The sequence below is a fragment of the Mustela lutreola genome, chromosome 7 (genome assembly GCF_030435805.1).
Source record: "Mustela lutreola isolate mMusLut2 chromosome 7, mMusLut2.pri, whole genome shotgun sequence".
NCBI lineage: Eukaryota > Metazoa > Chordata > Mammalia > Carnivora > Mustelidae > Mustela > Mustela lutreola.
This window is the reverse complement of record NC_081296.1, coordinates 12,358,955-12,378,284: the sequence shown is the minus strand read 5'-3', so window position 1 is coordinate 12,378,284 and position 19,330 is coordinate 12,358,955. Positions and strand designations below refer to the sequence as shown.

Here is a 19,330-nt window from a genome sequence, read left to right as displayed (position 1 = left end):
TTCTTCACGTCTTTGCCAACACTTGGTATTATCAGTCTTTAATTTTAACCATTCTGATAATGGACCATTACTCTTTTTGGTTTCAGTGTGCTCTTTCTTGATGATTTATGATGTTGGGCACCTTTTCTGTGTTCTTCGCCAATCATATATATTCTTTGTTGAAATAATTTCTCAAGTCTTTTGACCATTTTAAAACGTGTTGTTTGTCTTATTATGGCATTTTAAGAGGTTTTTCATGGTCATTTATAATTTAATATGTGCTTTAATAATTTATATTTTAATATAGTTTCTATTACTAGTCCTTTTTCAGATAGATCCTGTATAAATATTTTCTCCTAGTCTATGGTTTGCCTTTTCATCTTCCTAACAATGCCTTTGAGGAGCAAAAACATTAATTTTGATGCGGTCAATTTTTTCAGGTTTTCATGTGTGCTAAGAAATCTTTGCCTGGGACGCCTGGGTGGCTCAGTTGGTTGGGCGGCTGCCTTCAGCTCATGTCATGATCCCAGCGTCCTGGGATCGAGTCCCACATCGGGCTCCTTGCTCCGCGGGGAGCCTGCTTCTCTCCCTGACTCTGCCTTCCACTCTGTCTGCCTGCGCTCTCTCTCGCTCGCTCTCTCTCTGACAAATAAATAAATAAAATCTTTAAAAAAAAAAAGAAAAAGAAAAAGAAAGAAATCTTTGCCTGACCCAAGATCACAAAAATATTCCCCTCCTCTAGAATTGTAGTTTTAATATTTAGGCATATTTTTAATTCATTTTTATAGCTGATACAAGATTTGAGGGAGACTTACAAATATTGAGGGTTTTTGTTTTTTTTTTCTGCCAACCTTTTTTTTTGTTTGCATGTGAATATCACTTGTTGCAGGATTATTTGTTCAGAAGAATGTTCTTTTTCCTGGTTGGAATAACACTTGGCATCTTTGTCAGATATCAATAGCCCATATCTGTGAAGGTCTGTTTGTAGATTCTCTCTTACTCCGTTGATCTAAAAGTTTGTCTTTGTGCCAGTATCACCCTGGCTTGATGACTGTACCTTTTGTAATGAATCTTAGAATCAAGTAGTGATCATTTGGGGGAGAATTCACAACTTAACAGGACGAAATTTTCTGATGTATAAACATGAGGTCTCTATTTAAGCATGCTTTAATTTTCCTTATCAGTGTTTTCTGATTTTTAGAATACAAGTCTTGCTCAGATTTTCTTAATAATTTTATATTCATTGATGCTATTGTAAATGGTATTACTTTTGTTTTTAATTTTTTAAATTGTTCACTGCTAACATATAGAACTAGTGCTGCTTTTTTATATATTGACTTTGTATCTTGCAGCTTTGCTAAGCTGATTTATTCCAGCAGCAGTTTTGTAGATTCCTGAGGATTTTCTATGTAGTCAGTCATCCTGTCTATGAATAAAGGAAGTCTTACTTCTTCCTTTCCAGACCCCTGTGCATTTTATTTCTTTTTCTGCTTTACTGAATTGGCTAGAAACCCCTATACAGTGTGGAATAAAGGTGATGAGTGTGGACATTCTTGCCTTGGTCTTGATCTCAGAGCGAAAGCATTTGGTCTCTCTTAAGTATGATGCTAACTGTGGGTGTTTTGTGTGTGTGTTGTTTTTTCTTTTTAATAGATACCCTTTATCAGGCTGAGGAATTTCGTTTCTGTTTCCACTGTTCTATGAGTTTTATCATGAATAAATGTTTACTTTTGCCCAGCACTTTCCTACATTTCTTGATAATCATTAATTTGTGGCGTTTTTGATCTGTTAATAAATTGATTTTTCAACATTCCTTGAATGAACTTGGTCTTGACAACTTGATCTCTTTTCTGTGTGCTAGATTCAGTATCTTAATTTTTGTTCAGGATTTTGCAGCTGAGTTTCTGAGGGATTTTGATTTATATTTTTCTTATAATGTCTGTCTAGGTTTGGTGTCCAGGGGATGCTGGACTCATACAAATGAGCTGTGTGTTGTTCCTTCCTTTTCTATTTTGTGTAAGAGTTTGTGTAGAATTGGTATTATTTCTTCCTTAAATGTTTGGTGGCATTCACCCCTGACGCCTTCTGGGCCTGTAGATTTCCTTATAGGAAGGTTTTTAACTGAATTCAATGTCTTTAATAGAATAAGGGTATTCAGGTTATCTTCTTGAGCAAATTTCAGTAGTTTGCGGTTGCCATGGAATGTTTCCATTTAATCTAACTTGTTGAATCTGTTACAGTGATGTTCATAATATCCCTTTGTTATCCTTCCAATGTCTGTAGGATCTGTAATGATGACTTCTTTTCATTCCTTATGCTTGCAGTTTTTAACTTTCATTCTTCTCAGTCTGGGTAGACTTTACTGATATCATTAATCTAGTCAGGGAATCAGCTTTTGGTTTCATCAATTTTCTTTTAATTTTTTTTAAAATATTTTATTTATTTGTCAGGGACAGAGAGAAGGAGAGGGAGAGAGGGGGGCAGGCAGAGGGAGAAGCAGGCTTCCCGCTGAGCAGGGAGCCCAACATGGGACTCGATCCCAGGACCTTAGGATGGTGACCTGAGCGGAAGGCAGACGCTAAACCGACTGAACCACGCAGGCGTCCCTGATTTTATTTTTCTGTTTTCTATTTCATTGGCATCTGTTCTTTGTTTTCTTTATCCTTTTTGCTTTGGGTTAGTCTGCCTTTGCTAGTTTCTTAAGGTGGAAATTTAGATCATTGATTTGAGACCTCTCTTTTCTAATATAGGCATTTAATGTTATAAATTTTGCTCTGAACACTGTTTTAGCTTTGTCTCACAAATTTTTATATGTTATGTTTGAATTTTTGAGTTTGAGATATTTTCTGATATTTAACTAATTACACAATGATTCCTTAAAGATTTCTTCTTTGATTCATGGATTTTTAAGTTTTTGTGTGTTTTTTTGTTTTGTTTTGTTTTGTTTTGTTTTGCTTTTTAAATGTTTGTGGTTTTTCCAGGTAACTTCTTATTTTGGTTTCTGATTTTGATACTGTTGTGGTCAGACTGCATATGTAGTATGATTTTAATCCTCAAATTTGATACTTCTTTTATGCCACAGAATATGGTTTGCTTTGGTGAACATTCCATGACTATTTGAAAAGAATGTGTATTCTGCCTTTGTTGGGTGAATTGCTCTGTATGTGTTGGGTAGATCAAAGTGGTTGCTAGTATTTTTCAAGTTTTCTGTATCCTTACTGATTCTGTGTCTAGTTTTATCAGTTATGGGGAGAGAACTATTGAAATCTTTCATCATAATTTTAAAAATTATATTCTTTTAAATTTAATGATAGTAGATGGTTATGATGTTAGTTAGATGACTGAGAGCTGTAAAGGCTAAATTAAAAAAATATTTTAGGGGAATGTTTTCTTCTTAATATGCGATAGATTCCCATAGACTTGTTCTCCATTGCCAGTTCTGTCGCTTACTACCTCAGCAACACTGCTGAGCTTATTCTTTGGATACGGGTAATACAAACTTCTTGTAGCTGTTGTGGGGATTAACTTAATAATACATAGAATTCTCTACTGTCTGATCTCCAGTGGACAATAACTCTTGAATACATAGAAATTATTTTTGTTTTTTTTTAACTTGCAAGTAAAGATATCAAATATGTATTTTAATCTTTGATGCATTGCATTTGTTAATTTCTTTTTTTTTTTTTTTTTTAATTTCACCCTTGGCCTGCACCAGGTTTTCTCTTTGTTTATCTTTTTCCTGTTGCTTTTATTGGAGCCTTAATTGAGCATAGCATGCCTTGATTGTGTTGTGAAAAGGATTTTTTTCTTGTCCTAATTTTGCTCCCTTTACAATAAAGTATTAAAAAGGTAAAAGTGTTGGTACAACAGATACACTTGCAGCAGCTGTAAAATCATCCCACTATTACTTCGCTCTCTGAAAGTCGATGTGGTTTTTTTTTTCTTTCAGATAAATCGAGAAAGCTGGTGTCCGATAAAACCATGCCCCGATACAGCACCTCTGTTGGCCCCCACACAGAGCCCAGGTGAGCAGGGGTCTTCCAACTTCCAGGTGCTTGAATAACTGTGACTTAAATCTCCCATTTTTTACACTGCAGTCCCCGTCTGATTCCAGACCTCTTTTGGAGTACTGTCCTTCCTTACTGTGCCATGCAGTAAATCAGAAGAGAGGGGTATGTGTGATTTGGGTTTGTAGGCATTTTTTCTCAACTGAGAATAAATATGTAGTGTCCTAGAATTAACCTACATTTCATATAAGTAGTGAATCTTCACATGTGGCTTTCTGACTCATCACTTCTGTGAAGGCATATGTGCTGTGCACATACATAGGATCGTGGTTTCTCAGTCTGATAAAACTATAAATATTTATTGAGAACTAATCCTGTGGCTCTCCATTTTGGCTGCACATCGAAGTTATTTGGGGAGATTTAGAAATACACTGCTGCCTGGGTCCTGCTCGCAGAAGTTGTGATTTAATGGGGCCTAGGGTGTGAGCTGGACCTCAGAATCTTTGAAAGCTCCTTTGGTGACTCCACTGCATAGCCAGGATTGAGAACCCTAAACTTTGGAAGTATTGTCCCAATTGAGAGGTGTTAGTAACAGCAGGTGAGGGTCAGCTGCTAAGACCCGGCTTGTTAATGGCTTGTTAATGACATAGCGTATGACTTGTGGGTAGTTAAGATGCCCATCTTTTTCCCCAGATTTAGCCACTAATTCACAGTGATGTAAGGAAAGTTCCCTAATGTCTGTGCACTCTATTGTCTCCCATCTCTCAAGAGTTACTAGCTCTCAGTGGGGCGTGTTGCCTGAATGACACGGTGCGTAACTGTAAGTCTCTGGGCCTGTTGTGAGTGCTGGTAATTTGTACCCTGGGCTCTTGAGTCGCCTTGAGTCAGCAACACCTCTGTTTACCTTTATAGGTTTTACTGACCTGCTTTAAAATTTATTGAAGCCTCACTGACTGGTAGTTGTGGATGTCCTGCGGTAGTATTAAATCGAAAGACAAACTTTCCAAATCCTGTATCTCCCAAGAGCTTTCCTACTGATTCTCAACTCTTCAACTTTATTCCAAAGGTAGTGTTAGAGACAGAGATGAAAAGTGTTCTTCCCTAGTTTTGTCTCACATGGAGGATATTATGTTATAGTTGTGTTTAGGGTCCTGTCATGTTGTAAGATTGACCCTGATCATGGATTTAGCTGACACTTAAACCCTGCCCAGCCCCTTAGAATCTTCTACTTAAAAGTGTACTACTGGGGCACCTGGGTGGCTTAGTGGGTTAAAGCCTCTGCCTTCAGCTTGGGTCATGATCCCAGGGTCCTAGGATCGAGCCCTGCATCGGGCTCTCTGCTCAGTGGGGAGCCTGCTTCCTTCTCTCTCTCTCTCTCTCTTTCTCTCTCCCCCTCCCTCTCCCTGCCTCTCTGTCTACTTGTAGATCTCTGTCTATCAAATAAATAAATAAAATCTTTTTAAAAAAAAAAGTGTACTATTTACTGTATCTTGGTTCCTTGAGCTAGCTGTTCAGGGTCTTTTCTGAAAGTACAATGACGCCCAACCATGCAAGCAGTGAAACTAAGTTTCTCCTCATGCTGGAGTTCAGTTTACTCATTTAAAGAAATGAATTTTGAACCCCTGAGCATTTTCCCCAGGACATCCTCTTGGATTTTGTTGACAATGTCTGCTCCGTACTCCAGCCCCAAGCATAACTACTTTGGTGTTTTTAAAGTGGGTCTTTTTAACTCTCTGTGTAACAGCATCCAAGATCTGGATTTTGCTTTTGTGCTTCAGACCTGAGTTTTTGATTTTAGCAAATTTTGGGGTGAGTTCTAAGCCCTTTGGATCTTGGAGGTTTCATTTATGTTACGAGCACAGCTCAAGAGAGCAATAGTGTAAAACCAAGGAGGATAACGTGTTTTAAAATCACTTTGGATATTCCTCCAATATGGATAAATACAGATTTATTTATTTAAGTACAAATAAATACCAATGCATTATGAGTAGCATGGTTCAGCAAATCCCAGTGGGCGCTGGTGGTGGTTTTTCCTGTCTTTCATGGCCTGCTATAATTTGTTTGCATATATATAATTTTAGACCCAAATGACTAGACAGCAGCTAAAAAATGACATGTTTTCCTAGCTTTTAAAGAAGTTAATGTCTCAGGACACAAAAGTTTATAGGTAGGTTTATATACGAGTCATAAAACAGGACTGACCCATGTCAAGGTAATGTCCTTACCAGATACTTGCACAGCGTAGGTTAATAACGAAGGCTCGCCTTCATTAGGTGTGTTTGTCACACACCTGATGTGTGCAAGGGGCAGGGCTCTGGTTACCGTTTTCATAAATTCTTTCTAACAGTCTCTATAGCTGTTTTAGGGAGGTCCTGATCGTCCCGTTTCACTCGTGTGGAAATGAAGGCTTAGGGGTTAAATGACTTGTTGCCTGGGATCCTGCTGCTAAAAGTCAGCTGAGGGAGATTTAAGCCAAACAGGACCGACTCTAAAAGCAGTCGGTGCTCAGTGTTCTTGCTTCTACCTGCATGTGTTGCTCCCCCTTATTCTTAAGGAAGAGGGCCGGTAGGAAGGCCTGTGACATACAGTGGGAATTAACTTTGCCTTTAGTGGGGTTTCATGATGGCTTAGGATCTTTTTCTCCCCCCTTGTTCCCTGTTTTTCTCCCCCCACTGCTGGCCTCCAGCTCGACAGTTAGGATTGTATCACACAGCAGAGTCATCCTCCAGCTTGATTTGCTGGCCCAGATTTATTTTCTGGGTGAGCTATTCCTACCAGGGCTGAATCTGGATCTTCCCTGTGAATTTTCCATTAGAACGTCTTGAATTGGTTTGTTTTCCAGTCTGGACTTGGGACGTGGTCTATTTGCCTGCCAGCTGGAGACCAGCAGCTCAGCATAGTGCTGCGACAGCCCTTTCTTTTCTTGGCCAGCCCCCTGTTTTCCCCTCAACCATGAAATGGAGTTTTTGATTTTTCCAAGTGGGGAAAGGGGGAGAAGTAGAAAGGTCACACACACCAACTCCACCTAAGTGAGTATATACTCTCCGAAATTGGTGGCGGGAGGGGTGGTCCAGAATACTCATGATTTCCAGTCTTTTAAAGGCAGGGCTATTCCCATTGAATGAAACACTCAGAAATAGTTTGGACCAACCAAGACTGAAATAGACTAGGGTTTTTTTCTTTTTTTCCTTTAATGAAACATTTTCAGGTTAATCTGTGGGCCCCGCCTTGCTCCCGGTGGCATCCTTTGTGTACTTCTATGTTGGAACTGTCTCTTCATATGTCTGCTTCTATTACAAGATTGTAAATTACCCCACACACATACACAGACTAAATATCTCTTTTTATTTGGATAATCCCCAATACCTAGTCAAATACTAACTGACAGAGGAAGTAATTTTATGATCAAGTAATTCATGACCTGTATACCAGTACAGTGTTCTTTGATCCTTCCTCTAAGATTCCCAGCTAATCCAGGGCAAAAAATTTATTAATGATCAATAATTAGCTAATTCAGATAAGAGAAACTTTCTTTTCTCATCCTGCAGTGTGCACGCACATGTGTGCGCGCGCTCTCTCTCTCTCTCTCTCACACACACACACACACACACACACACACACGTACAATTATTGTCCAAACATAGACCCTGAGAATTTAGGGAGACATTGGGGGTTGTCTAATCTCCACTTCCCCTTCTGTGTATGCATCTTTTCTGAAACCTCTTGACAAAGTCGTTCAGCCTTTGCTCCGCCCCTTCTGGTGAAGTGACGGGTTACTTTCTGGAACTCCCAACCCATTGCCCAGAAGCCTACTTCTAGCAAAGCTCCGTGGCTTCCACACAGCAGGCTTTTTGTTCTGCCTCTGGAACAGCACACAGCAAATCTGCAGCTGCCTTTGGACACATTTTCTTCAAGCTCCTGTGCAAGTCCACGTGGTTCTTGAGTGTTCCCACTGTTGTGTCCTCCTCACCCTGCATGCATTTCTGTTTATCAGTGTTTGACTTTAAATGTTACCTAGGGACAGACATGATCCTGTGGGTGCAGTGTAGCTGTCACATAATGGTAGGACTGTCCCTATTTTGGACTTGGGTACACTGTCTATTAATGGAGTCTGAAGCCATCGGTATTTTTTGTTTTGCTGTCACCTTGTATCATCAGCTCCTCTTGAATCTGCTTTCAACTAAAACCTCCAGGTGGCGTGTTCATGAACTGGTAGCCTTCTGATCTGTTGTGTCCCTCGTCGCTTAGTATCACCTGCAGAGTTGATATATGTGTGTCTGAATCCCATATAAAAATGCTAACTGAAATGGAAATGCTTCACTCTCCAGACTTCTTGTAGGAGGTTGATACCTACCCACTAGCCGACTTTCATTGGGCTCTTGCTTTTACCGCATACAAATATTTTTAATTCTTTTGCTTCTAGGTCTTATGTCCCTTTTGTTACAGAATTAATAGGAGAAAGTGGGTTAAATACCCTGCTAATTTCAGTGTACTGAGTGTTTAGAACTCCTTGATCTACAGCATAATGTTTCTGTCAGGGGCCCCTCTGTCTGATTCACCAGAGTCCCTAGGATAGTTATTGAACTGAAGACAGATTCTAGACGATACATTTCTCTTTAGTGATTATTCCCCAGTGTCAGGTCCGCTTAAGGTAGAAGCTAAACAATTCCATTTCTGTTATTATTCAATAAAACCCGTAAGTGTAATATACTGACATTTGTATTAGATATGCTTTCCCTCCTTTATTAATCCTAGTGTTTGGCTAGGTAACAAGTTTCCAGAAAGAACTTAAGTCTTAGAAATTTGGCCATAAACTATCACATAGTTTCCTAATAAAGGACATCTGATTTTAGTAGCAAAAGAAAATATTTTCTAACTACCAAGAGGAAAAGATTCCCACTTAAATACCTAAATACAGATGGAATTGTGGTTCTAAATTACCATTTTATCTTTTGGTGCTTTTGGTTTACATGGCAAACTCATGGTTGTCTCATAGTAACAGTCACCCTAGAACTGGGATACTAGAGTTAAAAAGCTACCAATCCGACCGCGTCCTTTACAGCTGCTTAATACTAGAAGGAGGGGACGTTAGTTGGTTGACTTACAAGGTGAATGGCTGCAATGAAAAGGTATTGGCTGAATATATTTTCTTTCTCAGAATGTGAGAACTTCCTGGATGTTGGACTGGGCAGAGAGTGTGCCTCAAAACAAGGAGTCCTCAAAAGAGAATCCGGCAGTGACTCTGACCTCTTTCAGTCACCCAGCGAAGAAGTGGACAGCATCATCTTCCCCAAGGTACTGTCCACCTCAGTATGCGACCCCTGCCGACCATACTGAGCATCTCCAGCTCTGTGTGATCCTGGAGAAGAAAGCGTCCTCCCTTCCAGAGAAGGGAGCTCCAGGTGGCCGGGGCTTAGAAAAAGGCATCAACCACTTTATCCTCTGTAGAGTTGTGGCTGGTTACACACAGGCTTTGAAGCCTAACGAAATGGGAGTTCCTTTGGTGTGAATTTAATCAGAGGAAGGTGAATGCTTTTCAGTGGGCAGGAAGGGACCGCAGCTCAGACTGTAACACGTCATGTGTCTAAACTAACCGTAGAGGCATTTCTGATTAATGTGTTTAGGCCTGAAGCTCGTTGCCCAGCTTGGTGATGTCACCCCTCCTCATCTAGCCTGCTTAATTGGAACTTTCTAGATCTCTGCTGGGGAACCCAGACTGTCTTCTCCCCAGTGAAGAGCCAGACCCATGCACATGAGTCACCGTGTGTTTTCATATCATCTGAGGCTCTCCAAGGGGTCGGGGGATGGGGGCGGTTTGCTTTCTTTTGCTTATGTTTGTATCTAGTAGCAGAGAGTTCTGTTTTGTCTCCTGAGAAGCAGAATAGTGGGCTTTCCCACAGCAGGATCCGCAGTGGTACTCAGTCATATGCCACACGTGGTTGTCTTAATCGAGAGGCGGGTGAGGGGGCAGAAACACAGCAGCTGGGAGCACGCCTTTATGAAGCTGTCCCATAAGTTACAGGAAAGGCATCCTGGGATCCTGGGCTAGCGCATATTTAAAGCCTCTGTAAATGTCCCCTCAAACACTTTCTTTTCACTTGTCCAGTGGCTCTCAATGAGTGCCCATTTGGCCTCCCCTAATTCTTTTCCACCATGTTCCTTTTCCTTGTCCTCGCTGTCTTTTGGGAGGGTCCTTGGAAAAATTCACAGAACTTTAGGATTCCTGTCATTTTTACTCACAGCAGATTGATTCAGTGGTTTCTATAAAGTAAAAAAATCTGCACCCTGGGAAGCTCTCTCCTCCTTTGAGGTGATCTAGAAAGAGGGAAATCATGGTTTTTTTTTTTAAAAAAAAATAATAGAATTTGGATAATTTCCACTGTGACTTTGCGATTTTCATTGTAAGGACTTCTGAACCATCCCCCACTGCCAAGAGGAATGCCATTCTGAAGGGGCATGTCTCTCAGAATATTTTACTTGTGTCTCAGATAAACAGATGATATCTCTCAGTTCCCGCTTCAGAATCGAATCACGGACAGTCACGGAAACTGGGTCATGAATACCCGAGGATTTGTTAAACATTTATGTGTGTCTGAGATTTTTCGTAGTCAAAAGGTGTTTTAAAACTGCAGAGTCTTCATTAAGAAAGACTTGCTTGCTCCCTCCTAGGTGCGTGACAGCTCGTCCCTGGACGCTGCCATGTCTGCAGAATGGTAGTGATTTCTGCTCGCTAAACCCAGTGATTTTCCTAGCTAAAGAGAATTCCAATTTCCTGTGTTTTGCGTCCTTACTCAGACTGCCAAAAACATTGAGGAGATTGTTCAGACGAATGGCTGGTGCTAGATTGGGCAGTTTTTTCAGGATGACTAGACAGATAGAACTGTTAAGAGTTGGAGCATATTCCCCAGAGCAACTTCTACCCACATTTTGTACCGCAGTGGCTCAGAAAAACCAGAAACGGTGGGTGCACCGTCATCTCTTTGTGCGAGCACGAGAATGTCGCATGGCCTGGGGCAAGATCTGGAGGGGTCTTCCTCTTAGCTCTTTCCACTTTCCCAAAGTTGGTTGTGACCAAGAGAGGTTTTGCAATAAGAGTTTTCTCCAGCATTCCTAAAGCCAGGGGGTAGCGTATGAAAGGAAAAGGGGAGAGGGGAGAGAGAGAGAGAGACAGGCTAATACTTAACCAAGTGGTTACTATGTACTCAACACTGACCCGAGTTTCTTATAATGTATGTGATCTCATTTCGAGCTCCCCACAACCCTGTGAGGTGGGTGGTTTTATCCTCATTAAACTCCTGAGGGAATGCCGGCTTTGACTGGTAGAGAGGTGTCGTCTAGATTAGTCAGCTGGTAAGTCACAGTCCTGACTCTACGTAGGCCTGACTCTACGATCTCTTCCCTGTCTCGATCTCCAGACACCTGCTTTAATAGCCAGTGATTTACACAGAAGCAGGGTGGTGTCCCTCCCCGGCTGCCTCAGTGGACAGCCACACAGCGTGTGCTGTGAAGCATCACCCTGTCCTGGAGTGCCTTCCCCTCTCCCGTCTCTAAAAAATCATCTCTGGGCAAGGCATCACAACATTCTTCTCTGCGAACCATGAGTAGTGCGTTAGGTCACTTCCTACAGCCGTGTGTGTGTGTGTGTGTGTGTGTGTGTGTGTGTGACACACACACACACACACTCTGGCCTCATAGAGGTCTCTTCAGCCTGCAGTGTTGGTCACAAACCCTTTGCCTTACCCTTCAGTTTCCGTCCAGCCTGCCTTCCAGTAAATAGGACTCGGGTGAGAGGAGCTTCCTGATTATTCTCCTGAATATTTGCTAGTTCTAAGGTCGTCATCTTCTCCATAGATCAACGGCATAAAATTTAGATTTTTTTTAAAAGATTTTATTTATTTTACTTGAGAGAGAGCATACAAGTTGGGTGGAGAGGGAGAAGCAGGCTTCACCGCTGAGCAGGGGGGCCAGTGAGGGGCTCGATCCCAGGACCCCAAGATCATGACCTGAGGTGAAAGCAGACACTTAACCAACTGAGCCACCCCAAGTACCCCTAGGTTATGTTTTTAAAATAGGAAGAAATCTTGGACTTTTTCTTGGCACTAGCAAAGAAAGAATGATCATAAAATACATAATCTCAGCTACCCTATTATCCAAAAGGTTAATTGAAGTCCACGAAAATATTGATAGTTGCTTTTTTCCCAAGGAGAATTAGATAAAGCACTCATACCTTGTTTTTTTCTCCAGGCTGTAAAATGTATCCACAGTTGAGAAAATCAGAGAAACTCCCCTAAGATGCTGTCTTAAGAAAGCACACTTCCTTTCTTAAGCTAGTTCGCTCTCAAGTACTTGGTCACCAAGCCAAAAAGTTTTTAGCCTTTCAGGGATAAAAGTAGTTATACTTACAGAACCCAAATTCAAAAAACTTTATTATTTATGCACAAGTATTGAAACTTACTATAATTTCAGAACTGTGAAGCAGCTCACTGTCACATGCTTAAGATTCTTAGACAAATTATCGCACACAAATGGATTAAACAGTTGGGACATATTACATATTTAAAACATGAGCTGTTATTTGCCAAAGGCACGTGACAGAGTGCCTTGTGTATCATAGACAACAATTCATAAATATTTAATGAATAAGTTATTAAAAATTAAAGGACTAGTATTTTAGCAATATTAAACATTCCTTCGGGTGTGGTAATAGAAAGTGTGTAGTTGTTTTTATATATATATATATACTTATGTTACATAATGTTCACTCTTCTTTCTATACCTATACATTATCAATCTGATGTGATTCTTGGTTAAGAGAGCCAGTCGGGCATTTTCCCCCAACACTTTATTAAGAAAATGCTGCAGCATCCAGGAAAGTTGGAAGAGCTGTGCAGTGAGCACCCACCCCCTGGATTCCACCCTTAACGTCATACCCTTGCTTTGTTACTCACCTGTGCAACTGCCCTTCCTTTCTCTACTCACCAGTTAGTGCATCTAACTTTGATGCATTTTTAAGCAAGTTATAGGTAACAATCCACTTTGACCCCTAAATACTTAGAATTCAGTATGTGTTAATAGAGTTGTTTTTTGTTTGTTATAAATTCTCTACACAGTGAAAGGCACAGTTGAGTGACTTTTCCCTCGGCTTTATGAGTTATAGCAGATAAAAATTGTGCATATTTAAATGTACAAGATGATGCTTTGATAGACAAGTTGTGAAATGCTTACCACAATCAGGCCGGAAGTGTCTGTCACCTCACAGAGTTACCTCTGTGCAGATGGTAAGAACACGTGAGATTCACTGTCCTAGCAGACTTCAGGTCCACAGTGCATCGTTAGTAACCGTGGTCGTCATGCCGTCCGTTGGGTCTTCAGAATTGATTCATCTCCTGACTGAGAGCTTGGTCCCTTCGACTAACATCTCCCCATTTCCCCCACCCTCTGGGGAAGCCCTGTTCCACTCTCTGTGCTCAGAGTTGCCATTTGTGGTTTCCATATAGAAGTGACATCATGTAAAAGTCGTCTTTGGCTTATTTCACCTAGCGTGATGCCCTCAGGGTCCATCCATGTTGTTGCAAATGGCGGGGTCTCCTTCTTCTTCTTCTTTTTTTTTTTTAAACTCTGAGTAACATTTACTTTACCTGTTCAGCTGTCTGTGATGCGTAAGCTGCTTCCACGTCTTGATGCTGAGAACACGGGAGTGCAGGTACCTCTTCAAGACAGTGGCTTTATTTCCTTTGGATACATACCTAGAAGTAGGACATTGTTAGATTCTAGAGAACAGTTCTAGTTTTAATTTTTTTGAGGAACCTACATACTTTTTTCCATTATAGCTGTACCTCGGCGACTTTTAACAAATCCATTCATCCTTATAATCCAAACCTCCATACGAATCAGGCTGTTACCTTCACTTTGGGGAGTTTGGTTATGCCCCTTTTCAGTCTGTCTCCTTTTCAGTCCCCTGGAGGCAACAACTGTTCCAATTTTTTCCCATCTCAGGTTAGTTCTCTTTATTTCAGAGCCTCATACAAACAGAATATGAATGTTATTATTTCTACTGGGTAGATGAGTGAAACTGATGGATCATATGGCAAGTATAAGTTTAGTCTTATAAAAAGTGGCCAGACCTTTTTCCACAGCAGTTGTATCATTTTACATTCTCACCAGCAGTGTATGAGAATTTTGGTTGCTCTGTGCTCTTATCAACATGTATAATTGTTTTAACTTGAGCATTTCTGGTGTGTGTGTAGTGGTAGCTCATTACCGTTTTGATTTACATTTCCTTGACAACCAGCGATAACGGTAAACACATTCTCATGTGTTTATTGGCCACTTGCATATCGTCCTTTGTGGAGTGTGTGTTCACATTTCTTGGCAATTAAAAAAAAATTGATTTGTTTGTCTTTTTGTTGTTGAAAAGTAGGAATTGTATATGGTATCCTGGATACCAGTACTTCATTAGATTATGTTTTGCAAATATTTTCTTGCTGTGCATGGCTTCCCTATTTGCTTTCATAAACATGTGTTGTTGTACTAAATGTTTAGAATTTGGGTGAAGTATAATGCATCCATTTTTTTATGGCTGTTGCTACCTGTGTCCTGTCCTGTTACTGATTTGTCTGCCCCCTGTCAAGATGTCTTCTTTTAGGACATTTATAATTTTGGCTTTTACATGTAGGACTGGAGTCCATCTTAACTTTTTAAAACATTTTTATCACAGATCTGTCATATGTAATAATGAGACTGAGTCCTAGCTGTATTTAGAATCATCTGGAGAGCTCTAAGAAGAAGAAAAAGAATCTGGCCCTTACCCCAGACCAGTTAAATTAGAATCTTATTATGTAGCTTCACTGGACCTCAGTTGTCTCGTGTATCAAATGAGAATAATACCTACTAAATCAAATGTGAAAAGAACAAATACATCTAAATCACTTAGTGCAGAGCCCCCCCCCCCCGTGGCAAGTATCCAGTAAATAATCGTTAATCATATTTATGGAATAGTCGTGCTGCCTGTATGCCCAAGTAACAGTCATAGTTTCCCCAGCTTTATGTAGACAGCAGTAGCACTTAATTTAGCCTTTCTCGTTAACTTTTATTTATATCATTATTTTGTAATATCAGTTTCCCTAGTTTATTTTACCTTAAATTAAGCAAAACAGTATCCTTGGGTCACTGCCCCCAGAGTCCAAGCTGTCGGATAGGGGCTGGAGCTTGTGGACAAGCCTCTGTATTACTCACTAGGCCCATTTTTTGCAGGCTTTCTCTTTGACTCCTAGAGATCTTTGTAAGGCTGATCACCGTTTGCAGATTTTCAAGATGGCATAAACTGTAAGGAAAAAGAAGCTGTTGGTAGCCACGATAGGTTTTGTGTGTGTTTCCATCCTCCCATATGCAGGAGGAAAACCATTCAGGACAGCTCACGGGAGGAAGGGCTCATGTGTCAGTCTCAGCTCTAGACTCCACTGTCTTCCTCCCAGGGCACTCACTTTGGCACAAACAAGCACAACTCCCAGCCACCCCTCCTCTCCTGTGTCTACTTTCTGCATCTCTCTTCCTTCTCTACCTTAACCCATGCCCAGTACTACATCTTAAGGGAAACAGAAAATAAAAAATTTGTATTTAGCAAAGAATTATATTCTGGTCATCTGCCTTTAAGGGAAGAAAAACTACACTGGCACCTTTTCTGCAGATAATCAGGACTAATATAAGTCTCTGAAAGTCATTTAATTAGCAGACTTTTTTTTTAAAGATTTTATTTATTTATTTGACAGAGATCACACGTAGGCAGAGAAAGAAGGGGAGGTGCATACTCCCCGCTGAGCAGGGAGCCCAACACAGGGTCTATTCCAGGATCCCGAGATCATGACCTGAGCTGAAGGTAGAGGCTTTAACCCACTGAGCCACCCAGACGCCCTTATTAGCAGACATTTTAAGAGAAAATACTTCTCCAAAGAAAGACCCAACATATAATTCAAAAACTGTTTAAGAATGGCTTCAAATATTAGGCATGGAACATTCTGTTATGTGACAGAAGCCATAATTTTTCCTCTTCTGGTTTACAAATGGAAAAACAGCATCCCCAAACCTGCTACTTTCTGTGAGGAGGGGGACAATGGTGAAAGTATCGCTTCTTGTATTTCTTTATTTGGCAGATATCTTTAAGAACTTATTATTAATAAGTTAATTAGTTCAGAGACCGGAAGGGAATACTGGGGGGGGGGGGATCAGACGCTTAAAAAACCCACTTGTTCCCTCTATTCATGATGAAAATAGACAGTACCTTGCCTGACATTAAGGTCTAGCCTCTTCCAATGGAAAGATCATCATCTTAGGTAGACAAATTGAGAAAGTGGCTTATCCAGTAGACAGATGCGTAGCAGTAGAAAGACTGGGACCATGTTCTGGGTTTAATTTTTTATTACACCCCTGACTACTTTCTTTTCTGCCAGGGTAGCATAAAGACATGATGAAGCTGGGAAATTCTTTTGAGAACACATAAGTCTTGGGCAAAAGTAATTCAGAGCCTTCTTTAGATTTAATCCAGCATTAAAGAAAAACCATTCACCTCCAATATTTAGGAAGGAAGACTGACCTCAATTATTGAGTTTGTCCTGGTTTTCCCTTTTCCAAGTAATAACTACAAGCTCATAATTGTTGAACACTAGGAAGTGTCCTAGCACACACCGGGATCAACACTGTGTCACAGATATATGCTAGACAGATTCCTTCCTCAAAATGTGCACAAACAGGCCAACAATAATTTTCCCATCTTGTTTTAATGTCTTACAAAAGGGTGGATGCTTGTTTGCTTGTTAAGTCTCAGATGAATAAAGTACCAGAGAGATAACAGGTGGTCTTTCAAGGCTGTGCCCCCGTAAGGCCATTAGGTGCCAAATCAAGAGGAAGGACCTCTTCTGTCGTCTGCACATCATTTCCTCATCGGGAAGCCCCAGTTTGTGAGAATATATGATAAATAGCCAAATGGAAACTTGAACTCCTTTTCATTTCCTTCAAAGCCTAGCTGGTGTGTTTGACAATAAGCCCGTCGTGCATTTTGCTTTACACGGCCCTTCTCTTTGTCCCTTGGTACTCTTCTGAGAATTAAAAACAAAGCAGCTTGAGGGTGCGTGTATAGTTTCCTGGGACTGCTATCACCAATTACCACAAATTTGGTGGCATGTAACAACAAAAATGTATTCTTTCACGGTTTGGGAGACAGGAGGGCCTACAGTCCATGTACCAGAGGGGCAGCAGCTTTCCCTCGGGAGGCTCTGAGGGAGAATCTCTCCCCGGCTCCTGTCGAAGCCTCTGCTGCTGGCCAGCACTCCGTGGCCTCAAGCTCTACCTCCCTTTGCCTCTCCCCATGTCTCTCCTCTTCACGCAAGGACACAGCTCCTGTAGGAATTAGGGGCCTTCCTCATGTTGTATGATCTAATCGTAACCAATTACATTTGAGGGGAGGACACACTGAGAAAGCCAAGACATCCTGAAGTCAGTATTTGCGACCATCTACATTGTTCCTCTCTCTGGAGAGCAGCTCCATGATTAACGCTCTAAGATGCGCAGGTTAGCCCTCAGTAACTTAAAAAGAACAGTTGAGTTTATTTTAAAATATTACCTACCCGATTTTACAGTCTACTTGGTTAAAGCATCATTTAATTTTACAGTGTGGCCCAGTGTAGGGAACACAGGGCTTCGAGATCTCGTCCTTGCAGAGGCTTTTTTTTTTAAAGAGATTTTTTTTAAGTATTCATTTGAAGGGGGGCGGAGAGAAAGAGCATGGGAGGGGAGGGGCAGAGGACGAGGGAGAAGCAGACTTCCTGATGAGCAAGGAGCCTGATGACATGGGGCTCAGCTTGGTCCCAGGATCCTGACATCATGACCTGAGCTGAAGGCAGATGCTTTTTTTAAAGATTCATTTATTTAGTTGACAGACAGAGATCACAAGTAGGCAGAGAAGAGGGAAGCAGGCTCCCCACTGAGCAGAGGGCCTGATGAGGGGCTTGATCCTGAGCTGAAGGCAGAGGCTTTAACCCACTGAGCCACTCAGGCGCTCCCCCCAACTTTTTTAAAAATATTTTTTACTGTGTTGTGTTAGTTCACCATACAGTACATCATTAGTTTTTGACGTAGTGTTCCAAGGGTCATTGTTTACGTATGACACCCAGTGCTCCATGCAGTCTGTGCCGTCCTTGTTACCTATCACTGGGCCAACCCAGCTCCCCACTCCCTCCCACCTAAAACCCTCAGTTTGTCTCTCCGAGTCCTTAGTCTCTCATGGTTAGTCTGCCCCTCCGATTTCCACCCTCCTTCGTTTTTCCCTTCCTTCTCCTAATGTCCTCCGTGCTAGTCCTTACCTTCCACATATAAGTGAAACCATATGATAACAGACTTCCTCTACTTGACTTATTTCACTCAGCATAATCTCCAGTCCTGTCTATGTTGATGCAAAAGTTGGCTATTCATCCTTTCTGATGGCTGAGTAATATTCCATTGTGTATGTGAACCACATCTTCTTTTTTTTTTTTTTTTTTTATTTATTTATCAGAGAGAGAGAGGGGGAGAGAGCAAGCACAGGCAGACAGAATGGCAGGCAGAGGCAGAGGGAGAAGCAGGCTCCCCGCTGAGCAAGGAGCCCGATGTGGGACTCGATCCCAGGATTCTGGGATCATGACCTGAGCCGAAGGCAGCCGCTCAACCAACTGAGCCACCCAGGCGTCCCGAACCACATCTTCTTTAACCCTTCATCTGTTGAAGGGCATCTCAGCTCATTCCACAGTTTGGCTGTTGTGGATGTTGCTGCTATGAACATTGGGGTGCGTATGGCCCACAGGCAGATGCTTAGCTGACTGAGCCACCCAGGTGCCTGCCCTGCCCCCTCAGGGTTTTTTAAAGATGATAAGAGGAACAGAAGGGCAGTTTTAGTTAGAATCAGCCTGAGTTCACGTCTTGCTCCCTGCTCAATGTCTGTGTACGAGGAGGGCCCGAGAGTCAGTCTGGGTCCCCATGACCCCCACATCTCCCTTTTCGTCTCATCCATCACACATCATTTCAAGAGCAATTGAAGGCAGATGCTTTTTTTTTTTTAAGATTTCATTTTCTGCCACAGAGTAGAAAAAAATTCTTATAAGCTGGAAGAGATTCAGCCCAAAAGTTGTAGAGAATGATTTTGAAGTGTTAATATAAACATTTGAAAATACTCTCCTTCTAGAGAATAGGTCTTACTTTCTGTTCCAAAGCCTAAAGGCTCATTAGTTCTCATAATTTTTAAAATCTTTCTCAAAGAACTATAAGTTTCTTCACTCTTAATTAAAACTTTGAGTAGACTGGCTAATTAGGAAAATACT

The 19,330-nt window shown here is 41.2% G+C and overlaps 1 protein-coding gene across 13 annotated transcripts in view; it reads left to right on the top strand.

The window, feature by feature from the left end:
- The window catches only part of AKAP13 (A-kinase anchoring protein 13), a 324,413-nt gene that overhangs the window by 220,420 nt on the left and 84,663 nt on the right, over positions 1–19,330 (top strand). For all 13 annotated transcript variants that reach the window (XM_059180056.1, XM_059180052.1, XM_059180055.1 and 10 more), the window contains 2 exons: positions 3,929–4,004; positions 9,145–9,281. In XM_059180056.1, the coding sequence (XP_059036039.1) occupies positions 3,929–4,004; positions 9,145–9,281 (213 nt within the window). The remainder of the gene's footprint in view (positions 1–3,928; positions 4,005–9,144; positions 9,282–19,330) is intronic.